The 23,739-nt window shown below is 44.6% G+C and overlaps 1 protein-coding gene across 4 annotated transcripts in view; it reads right to left on the bottom strand.

Moving 5' to 3' along the window:
• The window catches only part of TMEFF1 (transmembrane protein with EGF like and two follistatin like domains 1), a 139,152-nt gene that overhangs the window by 93,451 nt on the left and 21,962 nt on the right, over positions 1-23,739 (bottom strand). For 2 of the 4 annotated variants that reach the window (XM_079925996.1, XM_079925997.1), the window contains exon 3: positions 17,341-22,977. The exons of 1 other annotated variant lie outside the window; for it this stretch is intronic. In XM_079925996.1, the coding sequence (XP_079782122.1) occupies positions 22,568-22,977 (410 nt within the window). In that variant the 3' untranslated portion in view covers positions 17,341-22,567. Of the gene's footprint in view, positions 1-901; positions 1,564-17,340; positions 22,978-23,739 lie in introns of those variants that run through there. One more of the 4 variants, XM_079925995.1, reaches the window with a different exon arrangement.

The following is a 23,739-nucleotide window of genomic DNA, read 5'->3' as shown; positions in this document are numbered from 1 at the left end:
ACACGATCACTCCCTCGGAACCGCTTCCCTCTTTCCACACCACCTTAACCAGGCTCACACCTTGCTACACAGAGGCACTCCCTGAGACCTAACTGCCTCTTTCTGTTAGCCAAATCCTACACAGGATGATTCCCTAGCTACCCTCCCTCTGAATCGACACAAACGAGGTTCACCCCAGGACCCGCACCCTTCCTCTTCAGTGCATACCCCCGGCACATCTCTGAGCTCCTGGCTTCACCCAGCGCAACACACAAAAGCAGAGGGTCACTTCCCGGGCCCCAGGACCTTCCCTGCTCATATCCATAGACCCGGGGTCACTACAAGCTCCGAGCGCCCACCTCTCAACCCAAAAGACACACACATCCACTATCACTCTACTTGGTCAATCTGCGTCCTCTGGGCCACCCGTTCCCTTTACCCACACGACCCCTCTGAGACCCGAGTGCCCGAAGAAGGAATCTCCCCAGCTCACGTTCACTCCCCTGGCCCCTCACCGTCACACATACACACAGAAAATCCCTGCCTGGGGCCGCCCTCCCTCCCCTGAGCCTTCACAACACAAACACGCGCTCCCGCGTGTACACCCACGATCACACCGGGGGCCCCGGCCGCTGCCTCCCCTTCGCCGGCCGGGCCTCACCTCCTCCCAACACTCCCGGCCGCCCGCGCCCAGCCACCTGGCACACACGGACTCACGCACAGCCACTCCCCGGCCCCACGCCGGTCCCCAAGCCCGCACCGCGCGCTTGCGCCCTGCCCCGCGCCCTCGCTCACCCTCGGCCCAGCTCCCGGGACCCCCACGCCCGGGCCTGGCCCAGCCGGGTCGCGGGGACCTGCAGGGAGGCGGCAGCGGGAGCGGAGGGAGGGAGGGGCCGCAGGGGCGCGCTCCGGCCAGTCCTACCTGAGCAGTTGATGCTCTTGCCTTTGCCGCCGGGACAGTCCCCGCCGCCGCCGCCTCCGCCACCCGGGGGCTGGTTGGACGCGCGGCTCCCGGGCAGAGAGAAAGCGAAAAGCAGAAGCACCGACGTGTAGCAGCAGAAGGCGAGCGGGGGCGCGGCCGGCAGCCGGAGCGGCGCCTCAGCGGCCGCGGCGCCCATGACTGGCGCCCCTGGACGGCGGGAAGCGCAGGGAAGCGCAGGCCCCGGGCATCCAGCCGCGCGCCGGGAGCCCCGCCGCTGCCTCGGCGCCAACTACCAGCCGCGCCGCTGCGCCCGGTAGCAGTCCCCCAGCATCCCCGCCCCACCCGCAGCGCCCGCCAGGCCCTGGCCCGCCGCGCTCGGGACGGAGTCGGAGGGTCGGGACGGGTGCGCGCGAGGGTTCGAGCCCGCGCCGGGGAGACCGAGGCCGGGGGACGAGCGGGCGCGCGCGCGGCGGGAGGGGGTCGTGGGGCGGGGGTCGCGGGGCGGGGGCAGGCCCAGCCCCTCGCTCGCCTGCTTGCCTTCCCTTTGTGTCCGCAGCCGTCGCCGCCGCGTCACAAAGACCCCGGCCCGCCCGGTGAGGGGAGCGTGACAGAGCCGCCGGCGGGAGGGGTGGCTACGACCCCGCCCCGCGCACACCCCCAGCGCTCGCTCCGGCAGCTCCGCCCCCGCCCGCGGCCGGCGCCGCCTCCGGGGGAGCTATTGTTCCTGCGGCGGGGCGGGAGCGAGGGGGGTGGGAGGTGCTGTCGCCCTTCGGTCCGGCCACGTGGGGCTGGCGGGCGCCGTGGAGGCTCCGAAAGCATTACCCTAACAGACGTTTTTGCCGCCCTTTGTGAGCATTTTTGAAGCGTTTCTTTGGCCCAGCAAAAGGGCAGGTGGTCTATGATATAGCTATTTTCTAGGTGAAGAAACTGAGCCGCGGAGAAGTGAAGGTGACTTGTACAAGGTCACCTACGAGGAAACGGGCAGGACCCCAGAATTGGAATTCAAGTTCTGACTCCAGCTTTGTAGTTCTTAGAGATGGGGATAAATGGCTAAAGTACTCGGATCCTCATCCCTACCCTATTCCCACAAACACCAAATGAATTTAAAATAGTTTTTTAAATTCTATACCGCCCTCTCCCCCTAATAATAGCTAATATTTAGATAGGATTTGCTACATACAAGACCTGGGCAACGTACTTTACATGAATCCCCTCCAGTTCTTTTTTACAGCCTGCAAGGGAGTTTTCATTCTCATCCCCATTCTACAAAGGAGGAAGTTGAGACCCAGAGAGGTAAAGTGATGACTCCCAATCCAGTGCTCTTCCTACCACATCGTGCAAAATGAGACCCAGCCACAGGCAGTAAGAGTATGGACTGAATTGTTTGAAATTCCTCTACTTTTTTCATTCTATTATGCTGCCTCTCACCTCAGAAGGAATTTTAAAATCTCATTGAAAAACTGATAAATTTGACTCATAAAATTTTTTAATGTGTGGAAAGCCACTACAAGCAAAGCCACATTAGGGATAATGTCTTCAATATAAATAGAAGACAATATGCTTAATATAAATCAGAAGGAAAAAGTTGATACAGTAGAAAAATGGGAAGCTAATGTCTTATTCACATAAAATACAGACAATAAGTATATGAAAAGATACTTAAACCCACTACTAGTAAAAGGCAGATTAAACTTACAAAACTTTTTTTTCCTGTTGATGACTAACGAGTTAAAAGAAATGACAAAACCTAACATTATTAATTTATATGTTTGAGGAGGGCAATTCGACTATGTATCAAAACCTTTAAAATGCTTATCCTTTAATCTAGCAATTACACATATTGGAATTTTGCCTAAAGAAATAACTGGACAAGTACACAAAATGTCTGTGTGGATATCCACCACAGCCTTTTTATAATAGTAAATGTACTCTAAATATCCATCTGTGGGAACTAAAGTATGGTACCTCTTTTTTTTTTTTTTTTTAATTATTTCTTTATTTTTGGCTGCGTTGGGTCTTCGTTGCTACGCGAGGGCTACTCTTCATTGCGGTGCACGGGCTTCTCATTGCGGTGGCTTCTCTTGTGGCAGAGCATGGGCTCTAGGCGCGTGGGCTCAATGGCTGTGGCTCGTGGGCTCCAGAGCGCAGGCTCAGTAGTTGTGGCGCACAGGCTTAGTTGCTCCGCAGCATGTGGGATCTTCCCGGACCAGGGATCGAACTCATGTCCCCTGCATTGGCAGGTGGATTCTTAACCACTGTGCCACCAGGTAAGTCCCAGTATGGTACCTCTTTGTACGATGGAGTATTATGCAGTTTTAACAGTGATGATTGGTTAGTGTTTACTGACATGGAAAAAAATGATACTAATGAGTATGTATAAGAAAATCCTATTTTTCTGAAATAGGCATGTGTGTGTACACATCCATAGGAAAAAAGTTCAGAAGAATACACAGCAATATATTAGCAGTGGTTATCTCTGAAAGGTGGGCTTATGAATAAAAGATTCCTGTTCTGGGGGCTTCCCTGCTGGTGCAGTGGTTGAGAATCTGCCTGCCAATGCAGGGGACACGGGTTCAAGCCCTGGTTTGGGAAGATCTCACATGCCATGGAGCAACTAGGCCCGTGAGCCACAATTACTGAGCCTGTGCGTCTGGAGCCTGTGCTCTGCAACAAGAGAGGCTGCAGTAGTGAGAGGCCCGCGCACAGCGATTTAGAGTGGCCCCCACTTGCCGCAACTAGAGAAGCCCTCGCAGAGAAACGAAGACCCAACACAGCCAAAAATAAATAAATAAAATTAAAAAAACAAACAAAAAAAAACTATAAAAAAAAGATTCCTGTTCTTTATACTTTTCTATATTTTTCGAATTTTTGTCAATGAAAATTTTTATTGTTATAACTTTAAAAAGCTATTTTCTTTTAAATCATACTTTTTTCATGCTTTTTATATAAATTCACATTTGTAACATTTTATTAAGATTGCCTCGAACCTCTAAACTGGGCAGTGGCATGGCAATTATTCAGCTAAACTTCAACTGGCTTCTGCATCAGGTGTGATCTCAGGTTCCTAATTGCTAAGCCACAGCTGAAGGCTCCTCTCAGACCACTCCTTCAGCAGCTTCTCCCCTAAACTTGACCTCACCAGTGATTTTTTTTCCTGCCATGTGTTTTGACTCACCCAGCCCCAGTCTTCTGCTTTTAATTTTCATTTGACTGCTAACCATAGCCCAGGCAGAAATACTAAGAGGAGACAATCCTTAAATAAAAAACAAAACTCCTGGGCTTCCCTGGTGGCGCAGTGGTTGAGAGTCCGCCTGCCGATGCAGGGGACGCGGGTTCGTGCCCCGGTCCGGGAGGATCCCGCGTGCCGCGGAGCGGCTGGGCCCGTGGGCCATGGCTGCTGGGCCTGCGCGTCCGGAGCCTGTGCTCCGCGGCGGGAGGGGCCACGGCGGTGAGAGGCCCGCGTACCGCAAATAAATAAATAAATAAATAAATAAATAAAATAAATAAAAATAAAAAAATAAACAAAACTCCTATGGCCATAAATCACAGCTAATTTACTTCTGCATCTTTCTCCAAATCAGCTAAGAAAAATTCAACACAGATTTCTCAAAAGTTTTCAAACTGGAAAGGATTGTACTTCAGAAACAGGAGTTCTCTGACTTCAATCATCCAGTCTCAGAGACAAAAAAAGATCTTAAGAGGTACAAACTACCATGTATAAAATAAATAAGCTACAAGGATATATTGTACAGCACAGGTAGTATAGCCAACATTTTATAACAACTTTAAATGGAGTATAATCTATAAACATTTTGAATCCATATGTGGTACACCTGAAACTCATATTGTAAATCAACTATAACTCAATAAAATTCTTTTTTTATTGCTTTTTTTATTTGAATTTTATTTTATTTTTTTATAAGCAGGTTCTTAGTTATCTGTTTTATACATATTAGTGTATATATGTCAATCCCAACCTCCCAAATTAAAAAAATCTTAGTGGTTGTTTAATAGAACCCCCATCACATGCTTTAATATTGGTGACCCCAAAATGTCAGATAACAAAAGAGTGGGGGACTCACTACATAAAAACCACCCAGAGAATTTTAAAAGAATATAGATTTCTGAATACCACTCCAGACATTCTGGGGGAAGCTCAAGTATCCCTTATTTATTTTAAAGTTCTCTAAGTAATTCACGTACACTGCCAGTTTGGAACCCCCTGGGCTAACCTTATTAGTTAGTTATTGCTCCATAACAAACAACCACAAAATGTCAGCAATGTACTGTAGTAAACACTCATTGCTCATAGGGCTGGGGGTTGACTATAGGCTTGGCTGGATGGCTCTGCTCTAAACTACAGGTTCAGCTTGTCTAGGCTCCTGTGTACAGGTTGAGTTCTGATCTTCTCCAGGAATATTCACTTTGGGGTCCCAGCTGAAAGGGCAGAAGCTACCTGGGGGAACCTCTTTTTATGGAGGTGGTAGTGGTACAAGGGGCATGCCCAATTGTGCAAGCACTTTTCACACCCCTGTTTGTACATGTCTGCTAACATCCCACTGGCTAAAGCAAGTCTCATAGCTGAGCCCAAAGACAAAGGGGTAGAGGAGTCTATTCTTTGTATGGAGGTAAGAAGGAGTGACTATGTAATGAATATTTTTCAACAATAATCTACCAGAGATCCCATACTTGAACACCATTAGTTATGCTCTATCAGCATGTTTTCAGTTCCAAGTAATAGAAAACAAACACTACCCAAATTAACTTAAACTAAAAGAGATTTATTGGCTCAGGTTTAAAAAAAAAAAAAAGCCATAGGTAGTGCCCTCTCCTGTGAGTTGGTTTTTGTCCCCAGTAAAGCTTCATTCATGGAAAACATTGCATTCCTTCAGGAAATCTTTGTGAGCATCAGCTGCATGCTAGGCATCACAATAGCCTCTGGGAGAAAGAGAGAGTCCTTCCTTGCTGGGGGAGGGGGAGGGCGTACATCTAAAAATTAATCATTACAACTCAGTGTGATAAACACCAAACAGACATAGAGTGGGGGCGGAGAGGAGGAGTAAGTGGCAAATCCTACTTCACACTCCCAACCCAGCCAGAATTCTGGCCTTGCTGGATCTCCTGCTGGAGGGTCTAGCTGCATAATGAAGCCCTGATAAGCAGTAATGAGAACTCTGGGACTGACAAATTGGCCCTGGTAGGAGAGGATCACAGTACTTGAGTTCAGTCCAGAAACACTGGAATGATTTATGGTGCAGCCCCAGTGCAAGCCTGGGACTGACCTCTGACCCAACTCAAGAAATTGGAACCCACTTCCTAGAGAAGGGGGGTCTTTTTAAAAAATGAAAAAAGTGGGAAGTTCCCTAGTGGCCTAATGGTTAGGATTTTGGGCTTTTACTGCCGTGGCCTGGGTTCAGTCCCTGGTGGGGGAACTGAGATCCCACAAGCATCAAAAACAACAGTAACAACCAAAACAAAAAACAAAACAAAACAAAAAAAAAATGGAAAGAGTGGATAAAGTCATTCATTCATTCAGCAAATTTATACCGAAAGTCTACTTCTAGTCCCCGAAAATACAGTGATGGGTACAACAGATCTGGTCCCTGTCCTTATGAAGTTTACTGTCAAATATTAATCAAACAGTTATACGAATAAAAGGAAAATTGCGGGGCTTCCCTGGTGGCGCAGTGGTTGAGAGTCTGCCTGCTGATGCAGGGAACACGGGTTCGTGCCCCGGTCCGGAAGGATCCCACATGCCGCGGAGCGGCTGGGCCCGTGAGCCATGGCCGCTGAGCCTGCGCTTCCAGAGCCTGTGCTCCGCAACAGGAGAGGCCACAACAGTGAGAGGTCCGCGTACCGCAAAAAAAAAAAAAAAAAAGTAAAATTGCAACAATGTTGACAGAGGCTATGAAAGGGAAGGTCAAAATCTGAAAGAGTGATACTTGTGCTAAGATCAGGAGGATGAGTAGGAGTTAACTAGGTGAAGAAGGATTGTTCCAGGCAGAGGGAACATCAGAGCAAAGGGCCTGTGAACAAGAGGGTCTGAATGCTGGCCAGCATAGTGGGGACAGAGAACAAGATCAACCGGCTTTAAACTTCATTCAACAAATATTTACTGAGCACCTACTATGGCCTATGCACTGTTCTAGATGCTGAGAAACAACACTGAACAAAACAAAGTCTCTGCTTCTCACAGAACTTAGTCTAGTCGGAGAGACCCCATAATAATATTGGTGGAAGAGAATAATTGTTGGGTTGAGCCATGACAATAGTAACTATAATTCACTGAAGACCTGCTACATCCCGGGTACTGCCAGGCACTTCCTATTTGTTGTCACTGATTTTCCCACCTACCCTGCTGGTGGGTATTAGTTGCATTTTATAGATGAGGAAACCGAGGCTCATGAGGTTAAGTAACCTACCTAAACAACAAAGCTAGGAAGTTGGAGTCACCTGGCCCCATCTGACTCCAAAGCCCCACCACATCACAAGCATGAGCAGGTGGAGAGGCATCATCACCCGATACAAGATGGAGCAAAGACTGGCACCACTAATAGTACACCCACCAAGGGGTGTGCACAAGTCATCCTGAGCCCCCTGCCAGCGCGTCAGGAGACTTTGGTTGGGGCTTCTTGTGATTACATGCAGGGATTATTGTGATTACATTGCTTGTAATTACAACTCCAGTTGAAGGCACCGTTCTTGTTACCCACATGGCCTTAATGGTCCTCAATTCTGTAGATGGGCAGAAGCCAAGGAGGCCAGGGTTACAGACGTCTGAACAAAAAAGTGCTGTAGGAATTCAAAGAGTAGCCTTACTCTGCCTGAGGAGAAGAGACTTCAGCACTATAATTCTGAAAGGCTTCTCACCCAAACAGTCCCTGTGAGTGGGTAGAGAGACTGAAGAGGTATCTCTGGGTTTTGCCTGCAGGTCTTCTTGTCATTCAGTTGTTCAGTATTGCGCTGAATACAGAATGAAGATTTTCTCCATCTTTCAGCAAATGGAAATTTTCAGATGCAATTCAAAAATTTCTCCAAGGGTTTAACTCATAAAGGATTGTACCAAAGAAATAGCTTCTCTGACAAAGACAATCACACATAAATTGTAGTAAGAGGTATAGCATAGTAATTAAGAGTGTACGCTCTGGAACCAAAGCATCTGGTTTTGCATCTTGACTCTGCCACTTGCTAGTTTAATGACCTTGGATAAGTTACTTCAATTCTCTGGACCTCAGTTTCATAATCTGTAACATGGAAACAGAATTTTTACTTACTTCATAGGGTTGTTGTAAGGATAAAATGGGTTTGCACAGGTAAAGTGCTTTGAACAATGCTTAGTACATTGTAAGTATTCAATAAGTAATTGGCTAGAGGTAGTAGTGGCATAATAAGCAAATAAATGTAAGCTGTTATGAGTGGCAATAGCCATTAACTGCATTTATATACTAGGCTAAGAGCGCCACTTGTATTATCTAATGTAATGCACCCAGAAACCTAATGGGGAGGGTGCTATGATAATATTATCCTCATTCTGTAGATGAGAAAACTGAGGTTTGGAGCATTTAATTATTTGTCCAAGGTTACACAGCTAGTGGGCAGTAGGACTGGGACTCAAATCGAGGTCTGTCTGACTCCAAAGCCTATGGTCACCTTAAGAGTTAAAGTCAGCAGTCAAAGGAGCTCATCTGACCTGGCTGGCTACTAGAGAGACCTGCAGGAGGGCAGCCTGGTGCCTAGCAGGGGCAGCCAAGCTACTGGAGGGGCAAGCTGTGACAGTTAGCCAGGTAGGTCAAAGGGAAGGGACATGAGGTTACAGGCAAGAGCCTGGGAACTTGAGAATGGCATCCATTGGGCTAAGAATCAGGAAGGAGAGATAAAGCAAGGAGTTAAGTACACGCAGGAATTAGAGTGAGTCAAATGGAGCTAAATAATTCTATTTTACCACTGTGTATGTTTAAGTATGTCAGCTTGACTCTGTATGTACACATATGTACTGAGCATATGTCATTTGCCTATGTGTATATATATATGTAATGAGTATATCAGCTTGCCTCTGTACATATGCATAAGTGCCAAGCATATGTCCTTTTACTCTCTGTGTGCATATGTAGGGAATGAGTATATATGAGGTTGCCTCTGGGAGAGTGTGTATGTCTGCATATTTGAGTGTGACAGCTGGACCCTGTATTTGTACATGCAGCACATTTAAATGTGTGTATCCATGCACACATTACTGTATACAGCAACTCGTCAGTACATGTACATGTGAACTTGAATTGAGTCGGTGGTTTTCTAACTCTTCTCCCTTGGCAAACAGTTGAAAATCATTCCCTACAGTCTGATGGCCTTGGGACTCAGCAACAGGGTCAACATAGTTAGACCTGGCACTTAATCTGGGTTCCTAATTAAGAGAGTTGTAAAGGTGAAACAGCAAGACCACATTCTAAAGCTGTTTCTCTCAAAGCAGAACAATAGTGATGAGACTTTGGGCAGCTCTGATAGTGGTGACTTCAACAACAATAGGAGCAGGGGTCAGGGCAGGGCATGGAGAGCAGTGACAGTAGCCGCATTCATCCAACAATATGTAGAGATTGCCCATTATGTGCCAGGCAACCATGTTAGGCAGTGAGGATGCAGATGTGAATCAGATAGACACAGTCCCTGTCCTGTTGTCTAACAGGAAGTCAGACTTTAAACAATCAATTACAGTTATGAAGGGTTTTGCAAAGGAGGTGTAAAAGCAACAGACAGGGACCCCTACCTCCTAGGGGTTGGGTACTAGTATCAAGGAAAGCTTCCCCTAAGACGTGATATTAAGCCAAACCTGGGAGACTGGTGAAGAGTTAGAGGGGGGTAGAGAGGGAACAGTATTCTATGAGGAAAGTTCAACATGTAAGAATGATAAAGAATAGGGCAAGTTTAAGAAACAGGGAAGGGCTTCCCTGGTGGCGCAGTGCTTGGGAGTCCGCCTGCCGATGCAGGGGACATGGCTTTGTGCCCCGTTCCGGGAAGATCCCACATGCCGCGGAGCAGCAGGGCCCGAGGCCACAACAGTGAGAGGCCCCCGGCAGCAGCTGTGGTTGAAGCCTGGAGAGTGAGGAGTCAGATGACACAAAGGATGAAGTTAGAGACCAGACCACACAGGGCCTTTTAAGCCAGAATAAGGATTCAGATTTGATCCAAAGATTATGAATAGGGAATAACCTGCTCAGATTTATGTTTTTAGAAGATTACTTGGTTATGAAACCCTGTAAGTCAACTATACTTCAATTAAAAAAAAAGATTACTTTGTTATATGTATGACCTGTAAGGTATGTTAATTGTATCTCAATGACACTGTTGAAAAATAGCTTGGGCTGTAGTGTGCAGAATGGATTGGAAAGCCAAAATGTACCCAAGAAAACCATGGGAGAGCTATTAGTGGTCTGGGTAAGTGATGATGGTGGCTTGAACTAGGGAAGATGGGGATAAGTAAATGAATTAGACAGGTTAAAGAGGTAAAATCAACAGAATTTGATGACGAACTAGATGTGGGAGCTGAGGGAGAGAACGTATCAAGCCATGGTTATCCCTAGGTTCAAGGGTGTTTACTAAAATAGCCACCTCTGGAGAAAAAGCCAGTTTGGAGAGAGGATGAGAAGCTCAGTTGTAGGCACACTGAGTTTGAGGGGCCACTGAGGCATCTGTAACAAGACATCCAGTAGCAGTTGGATGTATAAGTCTGGTGCTCATAAGAGATTTACAATGGACATGTAAGTGTGGGAGTCATCAGAGAAAAAATTAATTGAAGTCATAGAAGTGGGTGTGACAACTTAAAAGTATATGAGATACAGTTGGCCCTCGAACAACATGGATTTGAACTGCAAGGGTCCACTCAATTTTTTCAATAAATAGGTACTACAGTACTACACCCTATGAGGTTGGTTGACTCCTCCAACGCAGAGCTGTGGATTCAGAGGGCCAACCGTAAAGTTATACTCGGATTTTCAACTGTGAGGAGGGTTGGTCCCCCTAACCCCCGTGTTGTTCAAAGGTCAACTGTCCTATAAAATTAGAAGAGGGTCTAGCCTGAATCCCTGAGGAATTCCAATGGAGGGAAATGTGAAAGAACTGCCAGAAAATTAGGAGGAAAACCAGGGAAAGAACAGGGTCACAGAGACCAAGGAACAAAAATGTTTCAAGAAGGAGGACATGGCTAACTGGTCAAATGCTGCTAAAAGGTCAAGCAAGACGAGTACTGAATAGTGTCCAATGGATAGAGTCACTTGAAGTCATCGTTGATCTTAGCAAGAGCCATTTGGTAAAGTGGTAGAGGCAGGATCCAGATTGGAGCCTCCCAAGACATGAGTAGGAAGTAGGAAGTGGAGACAGAACGTTTGGACAGCTTGGCTGTGAAGAGAAGAAGAGAAACAAAGCTAGAGGTGACTGGGTGGAGGAGGGACTTTTTGAGATGAGACTGTAAAATATTTAAACAATGATGGAAAAGATCCTGGGATGGGGGAATTGACTATACAACACAGGAAAAAGGATAATCAGATGTGTAAGATTCTTGAGAAGACAAGGAGGCGTGGAATTCAAAGCATGGATGGAGGGACTGACTTTTGAGGGAAGACACTTTCTTCTTTGAAACAAGAGGGAAGAGTGGAGGCTGATATGGGGGTAGGGTTGGGGGTTGTATGTATGGTATTGAGACACTGAGGAACATCCTGGATCTTGGCTTCAGGGTCTCTTTCTCCAAAGAGCAAGGAGGGCAGCGTGGAGTGGGGATAGTGGGTGGGGGAGTGGCTGCATCAAAAGGTAGCTGAAGGCAGCTTTGGCCCCCTGTAATCTCCATCAACTCCGTCAGCCTTTCCACCCCAATCTTCATTACCATCTTTGCTGTGAGCAGTTGCAGCCTCTCAATCTTATGTAAAAAGTTACTTCTCTTTAAACTGACTTCTGACATGCAATATATACAACAGATACCACTTCAGATCAAGTACCCTGACCCCTCCCTTTCAATTGGATTACTGCCCCAAGTCCCTACTACACAGCAATTTGAGGTCAGATTTGAGAAGGAAGAGAAAATTGTGAAGTGGTCATTGATGATAAAGGAAGAGAAAGCACATGATTTTCCCCAGTAGCGCTCAGGAGAGATCGACAGCACCAGAGGCAGACACGAGAGGGACCCTGGAGTAGGCGTGCTTAGAAGGAAATCGGGAGCCTTTCCTTTCAGGTGGGCACTTATTAGCATTGGGAAAAGAAAACAACACCTCTTATTACTCACCTCTGGCTCGGGAGTTCTAAGGAAGATGGCCTCTTATGAAAATTGGAGCAAAGTGGACCCTGTGCTTTCCGAGTAGCCAGGCGTGACTTGAGGTGACCTAAATTCAGATTTTCTCCAATCTGGCATACCTTCTTTCTGTATAAATGCTGGCAAATGGCCAAGATTGGTTTAATCACCATTGAAATCCCCATGAAATAATTGATTTGAGTAATGATCATTGATGGATGCTAAAACCATGGGGTGAAATGTGGCTGGGGACAGGATATTCAGAGAGACTTAAACTATCACCCCACATATAACTAATTAACTATGAGTGAAAGGAAGTAACTTTATAATGGAGAGACCTAGCAGATGCTGCCTTCTCCAGGTGATCAAATTTAGCCTCACCAATGGTGGGGCAGCTTTCGACCATGTGGCTCCTGAAACTATGTAAACAGAGGTACGTGAAGTTATCTATAAGATAGTCTTGCCAAAGAAGTTTAACCTGAACCTAATCACGAGGAAGTAATCAAATAAATCCAGAATGTGGGGCACATTGATGAGGCCTGGACTTTAAAAGAAATTTAATGTCATGAAAAACAAAGGAGAGAGATTTCTTCTAGATTAAATTAGACTAAAGACACAAAACAACCAAACGCAATAAACCTTGATTGGATCTGAGAAAATAAACAGCAATAAAAGACATTCTTAAGACAACTGGATAAATTTGAATGTAGACTACATATAGAAGATATTATTGAGTTAATATTAATTTTCTCCAGTGTGATAATGGAGAAACGTGGGATAAGGGGATTGTGGATGTAGGAAAATGTTCTTATTCTTAGTACATGCACGCTGAAGAATTTAGGGGTGAAGTGTCAAAGTCTGCAACTTTCAAGTGGTTCAAAGAGAGGGAAAAGCAAACTTAACAACTGGTGAATCTAGGTGAGGGGTAAAAAAAGGATTTTTAAAAAATTCTATGCAATCTATTTCATTACTTCAAACATTTTTTTTGCCATGACCTTGGATAGCTTCATGCTTCTAAGCATAAACTGTGCTTCCTAATATGCTAAATTAGATTGAAATCTTTAAAAGCGTCATAGAAAGAAAATTGCTCTGCAAAGCTTTTTAGACATAAAAGAACTTCTAATTTGTGTAGGACTATAAGTGAAGATATGGTAAAGTAGGAGAGAGAGCCATGAAATAATAAAAAGAAAACTTTCTGGGAGTTGAAGACCTTTGGGTCTAGCACTTAACCACCGGAGGTGTCCGTTTCCTCATCAGCAAAGTGGGGCTAATTGTATCGCCTTCATTATCCTGCTGTACAGGCACAGGAGAAACAGGATATAAAAAGACTTTATAAACTGGAAATGGGAATGGAAATAAAGTGATTTTTGTTATCATACTATGGTGATGTCCTATTAGCAGTGGTTCTTCAACTTTATTACACCTAACAAGCAACAGGGAAGCTTGTTAGAAGTTTAGATTCCCAGTCTTGCCCTCAGAGATTCTGATTTCAGCAGGTCTGGGCAAGGGCGCAGAACTTGCTTTGGGAAAGCACCCCAGATTCTCTGATGCAAGGGATCTGAAACACTTAGAGAGCCGCCCTGGAAGTTCCTGTGATCTAAAATCCTTGCTACTCTATGTTTGGTCCATAGATCATCAATATCACTGGTACCTGGAAGCTTGTTAGGAATGTAAAATTTGGCCCTAGCCCAGACTCACTGAATCAGAATCTGCATTTTTAACAAGATGCCCAGGTGATTCTTATCCACGTTAACGTTTGAGAAGCACTAAATGGCAAGACTGATGGGCGACCTCTCTTTTTTGCCTTGGTCACTGATTCTCAGCTTGCTGTCAGACAGAATTGGGTACCACCTTTGCCGTTGCTGATACCTTTAACCTCACTTAGCTCTTCTCTCTGTTTCTCTCTGCTAGGGCTGTTCTCATCAGTCCTAGCAGATGATAATCATAACCAGCCATAAGCAGACTAATCGAAGCATACTAACTCGGGATCTAAATCTAGTTAAGCTAGCTATGTGATTTTTTTCTTACTGTGGTGAAATACCATAAAATTTACCCTTCTAACTGTTTTTAAGTGTAAAGTTCAGTGACATTAAGTTTATCCACATTGTTGTACAACCACCTCCAAAACTTTGGGTATGTGATTTTGAATAAGACACTTAACCTCTCCAAGCTTCATTCCATTATCTTTAAAATATGGAATATTACCTACTCCTGCAGAGTATTTTAAGAATAAAATGAACTAATATATGAATGTTCTTAGCACCCATAGAAAATATTCAATAAATGCTAACTTCCTTCCATTTGAAGTAGGTTTTCAGGCAGCCCTGGATGTTTACAACAGATACCATCTACTGAAATCAACTGATAAAGTTTTAAAAACAAATACAAAAATCTACATATTCTGGGCACATTATTGCCTTAGAATAGGGCAATCTGTAAAATAGAATTATTCTATAATCTATAGAAATAGGCAATTTAAAAGAGCCAAAGTAACTAGCAGCCAGTTACAACTTGTTGGGAAAATTACATTTTGGGAAGCAACAACCTTTCTGTGCCCATTATATAGAAATTCTTGTGTTGCCTATATTTAGATTGTTTTAGAAACAGTTTAAGTATAATCACTATGCTAATATCAATAACTTTCACAAATAGCACTTTCAACCTTGGGGCTGATCCACTTGGATGCATGATTAGAATTCCATTTATGTACACATTATCTTTTAAGGAGAATGCTACATTGAAAACTTGTGTTGCATACAGTAAATTGAAAAGATTAGTTTAACTTCAGAATTAGACTAATTAGAACAGGGGAAGGGAATGTAGACATCCTCTCCTCCAACACCCTTAATTTACAAACAAGGAAATTATATTAATCCAGAGAGTGATGAGTTACCAGCAAAGCTGGAACCAGAGCCCAGGTTACAGGAGCGTGTCCTGGTGTCACTTGACCTTGAAGGATGGGTGACACTTCAGCAGCACAGGTGATGGGAAGGGGTTGTAGAGATGCTGAGAGCACTTCAGTTAGAGGGATCAACAGAAGTAATTTCACAGAGCCTGGTTCTGAAACCAAGATGATAAGTGAGTTCAGGGATTGTCACAGAGTGGGGAGGCTGGAGGAAGAGATTAAGGTGAAGTTTTGTAACGGGAGAAGAGCGTCTTGGACTGTCCTGTAACACAGAATATCAGAAGAAAGGTTTAGGGATTTGGGGGGGGGGTGATTTTATAGTTTATGTGGCCCTTTCATATGTATATTCTCATGTAATCGTTATAGCAGTCTTGGAAAGTATTTTACAGATGATGATCTGATATTCAGGAGGCCACATTCTTTGCAAAGCAAAGATGTGAACTCAGGCTCTGAATAGAAACACTGTGCATTCTGATTCTTAAAAGCATGCGCTCCAGAGCCAGGCCACTTGGGTTCAAATATCCCTGGCCCATTTAGAAGCCATATGACCTTAAGAGAAAAAAATAGTGGCTAAAACTTACAGTGTTTGTGTGCCAGGCTCTGTTCTAAATACATATAACTAAATACATATTGCTCATTTAATCCAACATCCCTATGACATATATTCTATTATTATCACTATTTTAAAGCCTCCCCCTCCAAAAAAAGAAAGAGAGGAAGGAACAGGGATGCAGTTCCCCCCTAGATTCTCTGTTCCTCAATTAATAATATAATCTCAACTCCTTGGTATTCCACTCGTTGCCTCCCCACTTGTGACACTGTGGTAAATTAGATTATTGTTCAAATTTTTCCACCCTCCCCTCACCTTCTTAAGAGGAGTCTACTTCCCTCCCCTTGACCTTTGGCTCAGCCACGTGACTTGCCTTGGCCAAGAAGATATTAGCAGATATGACACTGAAACTTGAAATGTGCTTCCACAGGTGGGCTTGCCCTCTTGTACTTCAGCCGTCACCATGAGAAGGGGTTCCCCTGGGCAGTTCCTGCCCCTGCAGCCTTGGGCTCAGTGTGACCACATGAGAACAGATGGGCCCCAGCAGCCTCCCAGATTTCCCAAAGGCTGAGCGGCTAGAGTGACCACCTTCCATTCCTGCAGAAAGTGTAACACCAGCCCATCCAAAAACTCTTTGAGACTCAAGGATAAAAATCTAGAACCACATGCACCTCATCAGCAGAGCACCAGTGTGAGTTTCCTTCTTGGTTACTCTGGAAGCTAAACCAGATGATGAGACAAAAAGGAACCGGGGGGCTTCCCTGGTGGCGCAGTGGTTGAGAGTCCGCCTGTCGATGCAAGGGACACGGGTTCGTGCCCCAGTCCGGGAAGATACCACATGCCGCGGAGCGGCTGGGCCTGTGAGCCATGGCCGCTGAGCCTGTGCGTCGGGAGCCTGTGCTCCGCAACGGGAGAGGCCACAACAGTGAGAGACCCGCGTACCGCAAAAAAAAAAAAAAAAAAAAAAGGAACCGGAACCTTAACTTCTGCTACTATTTACAGTAGTTCCACTGTAACAGGTGTCCTTTTCATTAAAAATAACCGATTTCTTAAATAACAGGGTTTGGAATTTTTTCCCCCCAACAAACCCACAAAAGAGAAAATTCAGACCAGAACCTAATTAAATCTCTTAGCAGTTATCGGGAGTTAAGAAAGGGAGCCCAAGTTTATGCCTAGAGAACCCCCTACTCTGATGAACACACATGGTGAGTCTTTTCCCCCCACACTAGAGGTGCTGTGAGAATATTTTGCAAGTGGAACTGGAGCTGCGATCCCCTCACTCAGAAGTAGCAGGATCCCCATTCTGTCCACTCTAATCAGTGTCAACAGTGAAAAAACCTTCACGCACAATCTGGGCATCTGGATAATGTAGAAATGGAAGTTTTCCACCTAATGTTGACAAACTGCACTGTTAGGTTAATAATCAGCTTGCAAACCCTATTATACTGGGTAATAAAGGTTCAATAGATATGTTCTTTAAAAATCTTACATAAATCACTCTTCTATAATTAAATATCATTCTAAATGAACCAAAGGGCTGTTTAAGGAAATACTATGTTGAAAACTTTCACACACACCAAGAAATCACTCTTGTGTCTGTTATGGACGTTTTCTGTACTGGGTGTTCCTAAACCGTGGTATCCATGGGGTACTTCCCCTACAGAGCAGCATCTCTACAGGGGGGCATCCACATCACAATGACAACAATAATATTAAAATGCTTTACATCACTCTTTATTTCAAAAGTGCTTTACTAACATAGACTAATCTTTACAACATTCAAGGGAGGTAGATAAGTATTACACCACTTTCACAGATGGAAAAACTGAGGCAGAGATTAGTAAGTTGTATTGAAGGGCATAATATACGGCACAATTAGAAAAGAATTTGTCGCAGACATGAATCACTGGTGACCTTTTCCGTGACTTCTGGGTCCCACCAACACAAAAGTAGCGGATGCAGCAGGGAAGCAGATGGTCGATATTTTGTCTAGTCCAAGGCTACACTTCACCTTATTGATACCACATGTTGAATATGCTGGTTTTGGGCAAGTATCTCCCTTACACACATTCTCACATGACTCCAACTGTAAAAGGGGGGACAGTGAAAACTGCTGTGGGTGCAGAAGGAGGGGCTGGAGAAACAGGGCTGGGAAGGCAGAAGATAGAAAAGGGCAAGGAAGAACAAAAGGACCAGCTGGGAAGCAGCCCAACAGAAATGAAAGCCACAGCAGAAAAGAAGTGTCATTCCATTTGAACAGCTCAGACATCCAGAGATACTATTAAAAGGGTAATTCTTAGCAATGACATTACAGAGCCACTCTTCTTGGCTTTGCCAAATATAATTATCAGGTCCTTCTGACATTCCCAGGAGGCAGAACCATTCCTTTCCCCTGGTCCAGACCAAGTGTTGATGTAATTGACCTGACACTGCAGAAGCTGTTGACAACTCAAATGCACTGCCCCACCATACCTCTCTTCTTCTGTTCTCTTTCTTCTTAAAAAAAAAAAAAAAAAAAAAGCCAATGCATTTTAAGATTCTCCCTGAAAAGTTCCTAAAATATTTGCTAATTTTTAATGCATTAATAAGGTAGGATTCTATGTTTGATTTTTGGAAACAGACTGTAATAGGGATACATGGGAATTAACATCCCCTCTCAGCCAGTGTACCTTTACACAACATGGGACACTTAAAAAATACCCTGAAATTTGTGGATGCCAGCTAGAAAAGAATTGAAGCTCAAGATAAAGAAATCCAGTTGAGGGACTTTCCTGGTGGTCCAGTAGGTAAGATTCCACACTCCCAATGCAGGGGCCTGGGTTCGATCCCTCGTCGGGGAAGTAGATCCCACATGCATGCCGCAACTAAGAAGCCCGCGTGCCACAAGTAAAAAAAAAATAAAAATAAAAAATAAGATCCCGCATGTTGCAATTTGCAATTAAGACCTGGCACAGCGCAGCCAAAATAAATAAATAAATATTTAAAAAAATAAAAAAAGACATCCCGTTGACCCTTGAACAACATGGGTTTCAACTGTGCTGGTCCACTTATACTCAGATTTTTTTTTTCAATAAATGGGTACTACAGCACACCATCCGCAGTTGATTGAATCCCCAGATGCAGAACTGCAGATACAGAGGCCTGAATGTAAAGTTATAAGCGGATTTTCCACAGCTGGGGGTGGTGGGCACCCCTAGCCCCCTGGTTGTTAAGCATCAACTATAGTCTTTCCTGCTCTTTCAAGTGTGAAGCCATTATAAGAGATGGTGACTGATGCACCACCAGCTGCACTGGAGGTACTGATGGCAGAGGGAGCACCAAATTGAGTCGAGGGACAAGGACCCAGCAGGGAGGGGTTAAAACGTCAGATGAACAGGTGCAAGAGGCAGCACAGGAGGCTGAAGAGGCAGAAGCCAGAGCAAAGAGGTGACAGCCGAAGAGGAGACGGGAGGAGGTGCTGGTGTTTGAGGCTGAGTGGGTGGGAACAACTGCACTAGTTCATGTCTAGGCCTCTCCTAGGACACGTCAGCCAGAAATGCATCCGTTCTTTATTTCAATCAGCATCATTCTTTCCGGCATCTAGCTTTAAAACTTTACCCATCCCCTCCAACAAAAGCAATGTGCTGCCAAGACTGACTGATTCCACTTCAGCAACGCCCTTCACATTGGTCTCCCTCGTTTTTTACTAGGTGCTCCTATCATCTCATCGTAACCAAACCCTCCTACCTCATCTCCTGAACTCCAGACTTCTCTAAACTCAATTCCATCTTCTAATCTTCCTCCTGGAGCACAGTTTTGATCATGTTACTGCCTAATTTGGATATTCTCCCATGTCCTCCCAATTATGTGTCTCACCATCTTGAACCTTCAACAGGACCTTGCATCTAGTGAAGTTCCTCTCCTTTCTGAATCTGCACCTACCAAAATACCAACTCTAAAGATTTAGCTCAAATGCCACCTCCTCCAGGCTTTCCTTCAAGCTTCTTCACTCTCTGCTAGGCTTCAAATCCTTTAGAAGACGTGCCTGATCAAGTACATGATAGCTGTATACAAGTCTTATGTCCCCTACTGGGCTGTGTCCATTATTTGGCAGGTCAGGGGATGATGAACTGTGTCTTAGTATTTATCGGTCAATTCTCTACAGCATCTACCAAGAAATGATTACTGCATTTCCACCTCAGGTAAGGAACTACTCAAAAGTGGAATGAATTGGGATGTACCTGTTCATGAGTGGAGGCATTACAAGTATCCTGTAGATGTGATCTGGCTCTCGGGGTAAAGCAAATCCACGATATAGCTTTGAGGGATGGGGTGGGGGAAGGCAGGTGGGCCTATTTGTTTTTGAGTCGAGAGACCTAGGACTGAGGTTCTGCTTTGCTGTTCACTAGGTTTCAGCCTGGTGCAGGCGGTTCTTCTCTGAGCATCATTTCCTCACTTCTGCAGGACTTCACAGGACTAAGGACCAGATGAGACACATTTGTGAACTCTACACCAGTGGTTCTCAATCCCAACTGGGCATCATCACTCCCTGGAAAGCTTCCAAAAAATATAGAGAACCAGGCCTCAATCCAGGTAAACTGAATGAGAATCCCCTGGGAGTGGGACCCAGCGGGACTAATTTTTTATAAAATACTGTTTCTAATGCATACTCAAGGTTGAAAACTGTTATAAACTCGTAAATACCATTAACAGTAGAACAAGGTGCTTTAGCCTGCTGGTTTAATTATCCTTTATTTGTTCAGTTAGGAATTAGTTCGATGCTTTTATAGTTCCATTATGTGCGTGAGCATTTTTTGTGCTGTTCTACATTGTTATTTGTGTGATTAGGTGGTAAATTCTGAGAGAGGAATAATATCCGGCACAATGCTGTACACAAAAGTATACCTAACCTAATGGGTTTTTTTTTTTTTTTTTTTTGAGAACAGGTAAAAGGTTCACTGGGTCCTCTAAAACCTTGCTACACAGAATTGTGGTGACCAGACAAGCAGAACTGGCATAACCTGGGAGCTTGTGAGAAATGCACAATCTCAGGCCCCCCCACCAGAATCTGCATATTAAGGAGATTTCCAGATGGCTCAATAGGTGAAGCAAAGGCAAACTTTTCTCAGTCCATATCATCTGTGTTGAGGACCTGCCACTCTCTGCCCTAATGTCTCCCATAAATAGGTTACGCTTGGGACTTTTTCCAGATGCTGCTTCTCTAAAGGGTCCATTTGGTAAAAACTAAATTAAGAACACAAATCCTTACAAAAGCATCCTTCCTTTGAAAGAAGACTAGTTTTCACAGGGTTCCTTCAAATAACCAGTTCCTCTAAGATATTTAAAATATGATCAGTGTGTAAAATAAATTGATATCCACTTAAGTTTTATGCAGTGCATATATTAGTATATTAGTATATACAGACCCCAGGACCCAAATTCCAAAATTATGAAAGGAAGGAAGCTTAGCCACTGCAGTAAACTCTCCCTGTTGACCCGCGTCCTCCGGACAATCATGATGTTAGCGGTACTCATCCAAGACTGTGCAGATCAAATCACAGTCAAGGAGCTGTAGCAGATTCTAACCATCACCTAGACCAACTCTCCTGTTCTACAGACGGGAAACACCAGGGCCAAAGACTAAATGGAGTAACTTAAGGTCACACAGCACTTGAGACAGAGCCAAGCTCAGAATTCAAGCCCTGACTCCTCGTCCTACACTCCCTATATAGCCTCTGTCACACACACTCCTCCTTCCCCACCACATGGCCTTGAACTTTCATTCTCAGAAATTGCTGACCTGCCTTGGCTCTTAACTGTCACTTTGCTTCTTCCAGCTACTGTTATGCCCAACTCCCAAGGCTGTTTTTCACACTAGGCTACAGGAGAAGTTATATCACAGCTCAGTCAAAATATCCGTTTATCAATCCACGTTTCCAAATATATTGGTAATGGATTCTGCAAAAGCTCAATACTAACTGCATACTCTGCAGACTACGTAGCATCACTATTAGCTAGCACCAGGAGCATGGCGAGGGAAGGGCCTTGCCTTAGGTGGCTAAAGATTAAAAACAAGGGCAGCCATTTACTCAGTAGTACAAAGTCGGTAGGAAACTACAGCAGGAAGGCAAAAACTGTAGCACAGTGGGGGCGGGCAGCACCTTTCAAAAACATACACAGTGTGACTATAAAATCACAAGTCTTGTCTTTTAATAAAACAAGCAGGACAGAATGTAGAGCTCTAAGCGAACGTTTCTCCCTCAAGGTAGTCACGTCCTTAGTTCCAACAAAGCTACACCTGCTGGAGACATTATTTGGAACTCCTCTTTGGGGAAAGGAAGGACTTAAAAGGCAGCCTATGAGCCACATTAGAAAAGAGCCTTCCATTATGTTCGGCTGTTTAAAAACAGAAACTCCACACTCCAAAGATGACATTGACAAAATGAAAAGTGTGCTGTAGCTCTTGTGGAGGCTCCGAAAGACCTCTAGCAAATTCTCAGCGACAGCATCACCACTGGAGAAACGTGTGTCCTCCCAGGACAGCCACTTTCAATGGGAGGGCATTCATTTGGATAGACAAGGTCTGACGTCTATTAAAAAAAAAAAAAAAAAAAAACCCACAAAACCCAGCCACACTCCTTTATAGTCACACTTGCATTTGATTAAAAAAATACAACAACAACACTCACACATGGTTCTTGTATGAATTCTAATTAAGAGACATTACATTCAGAATGATAGCACTCATAGTGATAATTTTCAGAAGACTCGAACAGCTTCTTTGCCACTTCAGGGGTACATAGGGTGCAGCTGTTTACCTGAATGTATTCTTAAATAAGTGACTACTACCACTCTCATCTTCCTAGTTGTAGCTCTGTGACAGGCTACCGACCGCAAGTTCGTGTTCCAGGCCTTCTTTGCCAACACAGATTAATTACAAGGGAGCCACACCCCACCGTCTTAGGGTGAATTGGGAAAGGGCCGGTTAAATGAGGAAACAGGCCATTCCTTGGTAAAAGTTTGCAGTTTTCTTTCCCAATACATCTTCTTTTTATTGAGAACTTCCATTCTTATCCTGTGTTCCTCCTCTGCCATCTCACACTCTCGCTCTAGCTGCTGGATTTTGGCCACATGCACCTCATTCATCTGTATCAGCTGCAGTTGTAAGATGGACATTTGTTGATGGTGTTCTTCCTCATGCATCTTTTTTAAAGCACCTTCCTGAGAGGTTTTGCTCCTGTAGTTTTTATTGGCTGTTATTCTGACAGCTGAACACGAGGGTTCAGGTTGGGAGGTCCCCTCACATACTGGGAAATGTATGAACTCTTTCTCATCATCGCACAGTTCTCTATTTGAAACAGCAAATGATTCTGAAAAACAGTAGCAGAAAACATGTTCAAAGATTTTACAGGCAGAGAGTAAATCAATCCTATTTCAAATGACAGGGTCCCCCACGACAGGATGATCTGAAGTAGCATCTGCTCTGGTCTGCATGTTCACAGGTACCCCTGCCCCACCTGACTTCTCAAAAACCCATAAATCGAGAGCAATTTTCCCTGAAGAAGTAACGATAAAGGGTTTCATTATGTCATTTCTGGCACTTCGAACTACGGGAACAGTGGTCAGAGATTGTGCTTATCAAGAATTGGAGACCTGGTTATGTGGATATAAATCCTAACATGACATGTGCATGACTCCCAGTGAGCAGAAGACCACAGTGTGAGGCCAGTAGTGGGTTTTCAGATTAAGTTCTCCCTCAGTCTCTCTCCCTCTCTGACTCTCATTCAGCCACGAACACTGAATTTCAGTCTCACAAGGGCACCTTTGCTGTGGGTCCTGGTCACAGGTCTTAACCCTTACCCAGGATAGCCATCTTAACAAAGGTTCTTCCTTGAAAGATGAGCCTACACTCCCCGGTTTAACTTCCTCAGACTTCTCTTCAGTCTCCTACATCTGGCTGTTGCCTCAAGCACTGCCATCTGGGGGTCAATATTCAGATCCCAAAGACACTTTCCAACGTCCCTCGTATGTAACTTCTCCCTAGCACTTGACAATCCTTCTTGACATTTCTTTCCTCTATTAGCTTCTGAACCATTGGTCTCTCCTAAGTTTTCTACAGCCTCCTCTCTGAT

Source organism: Stenella coeruleoalba (assembly GCF_951394435.1).
Source record: "Stenella coeruleoalba genome assembly, chromosome: 7".
Classification (NCBI taxonomy): Eukaryota; Metazoa; Chordata; class Mammalia; order Artiodactyla; family Delphinidae; genus Stenella; species Stenella coeruleoalba.
The sequence above is the reverse complement of the archived record's forward strand: the minus strand, read 5'-3'. Positions and strand labels throughout refer to the sequence as shown.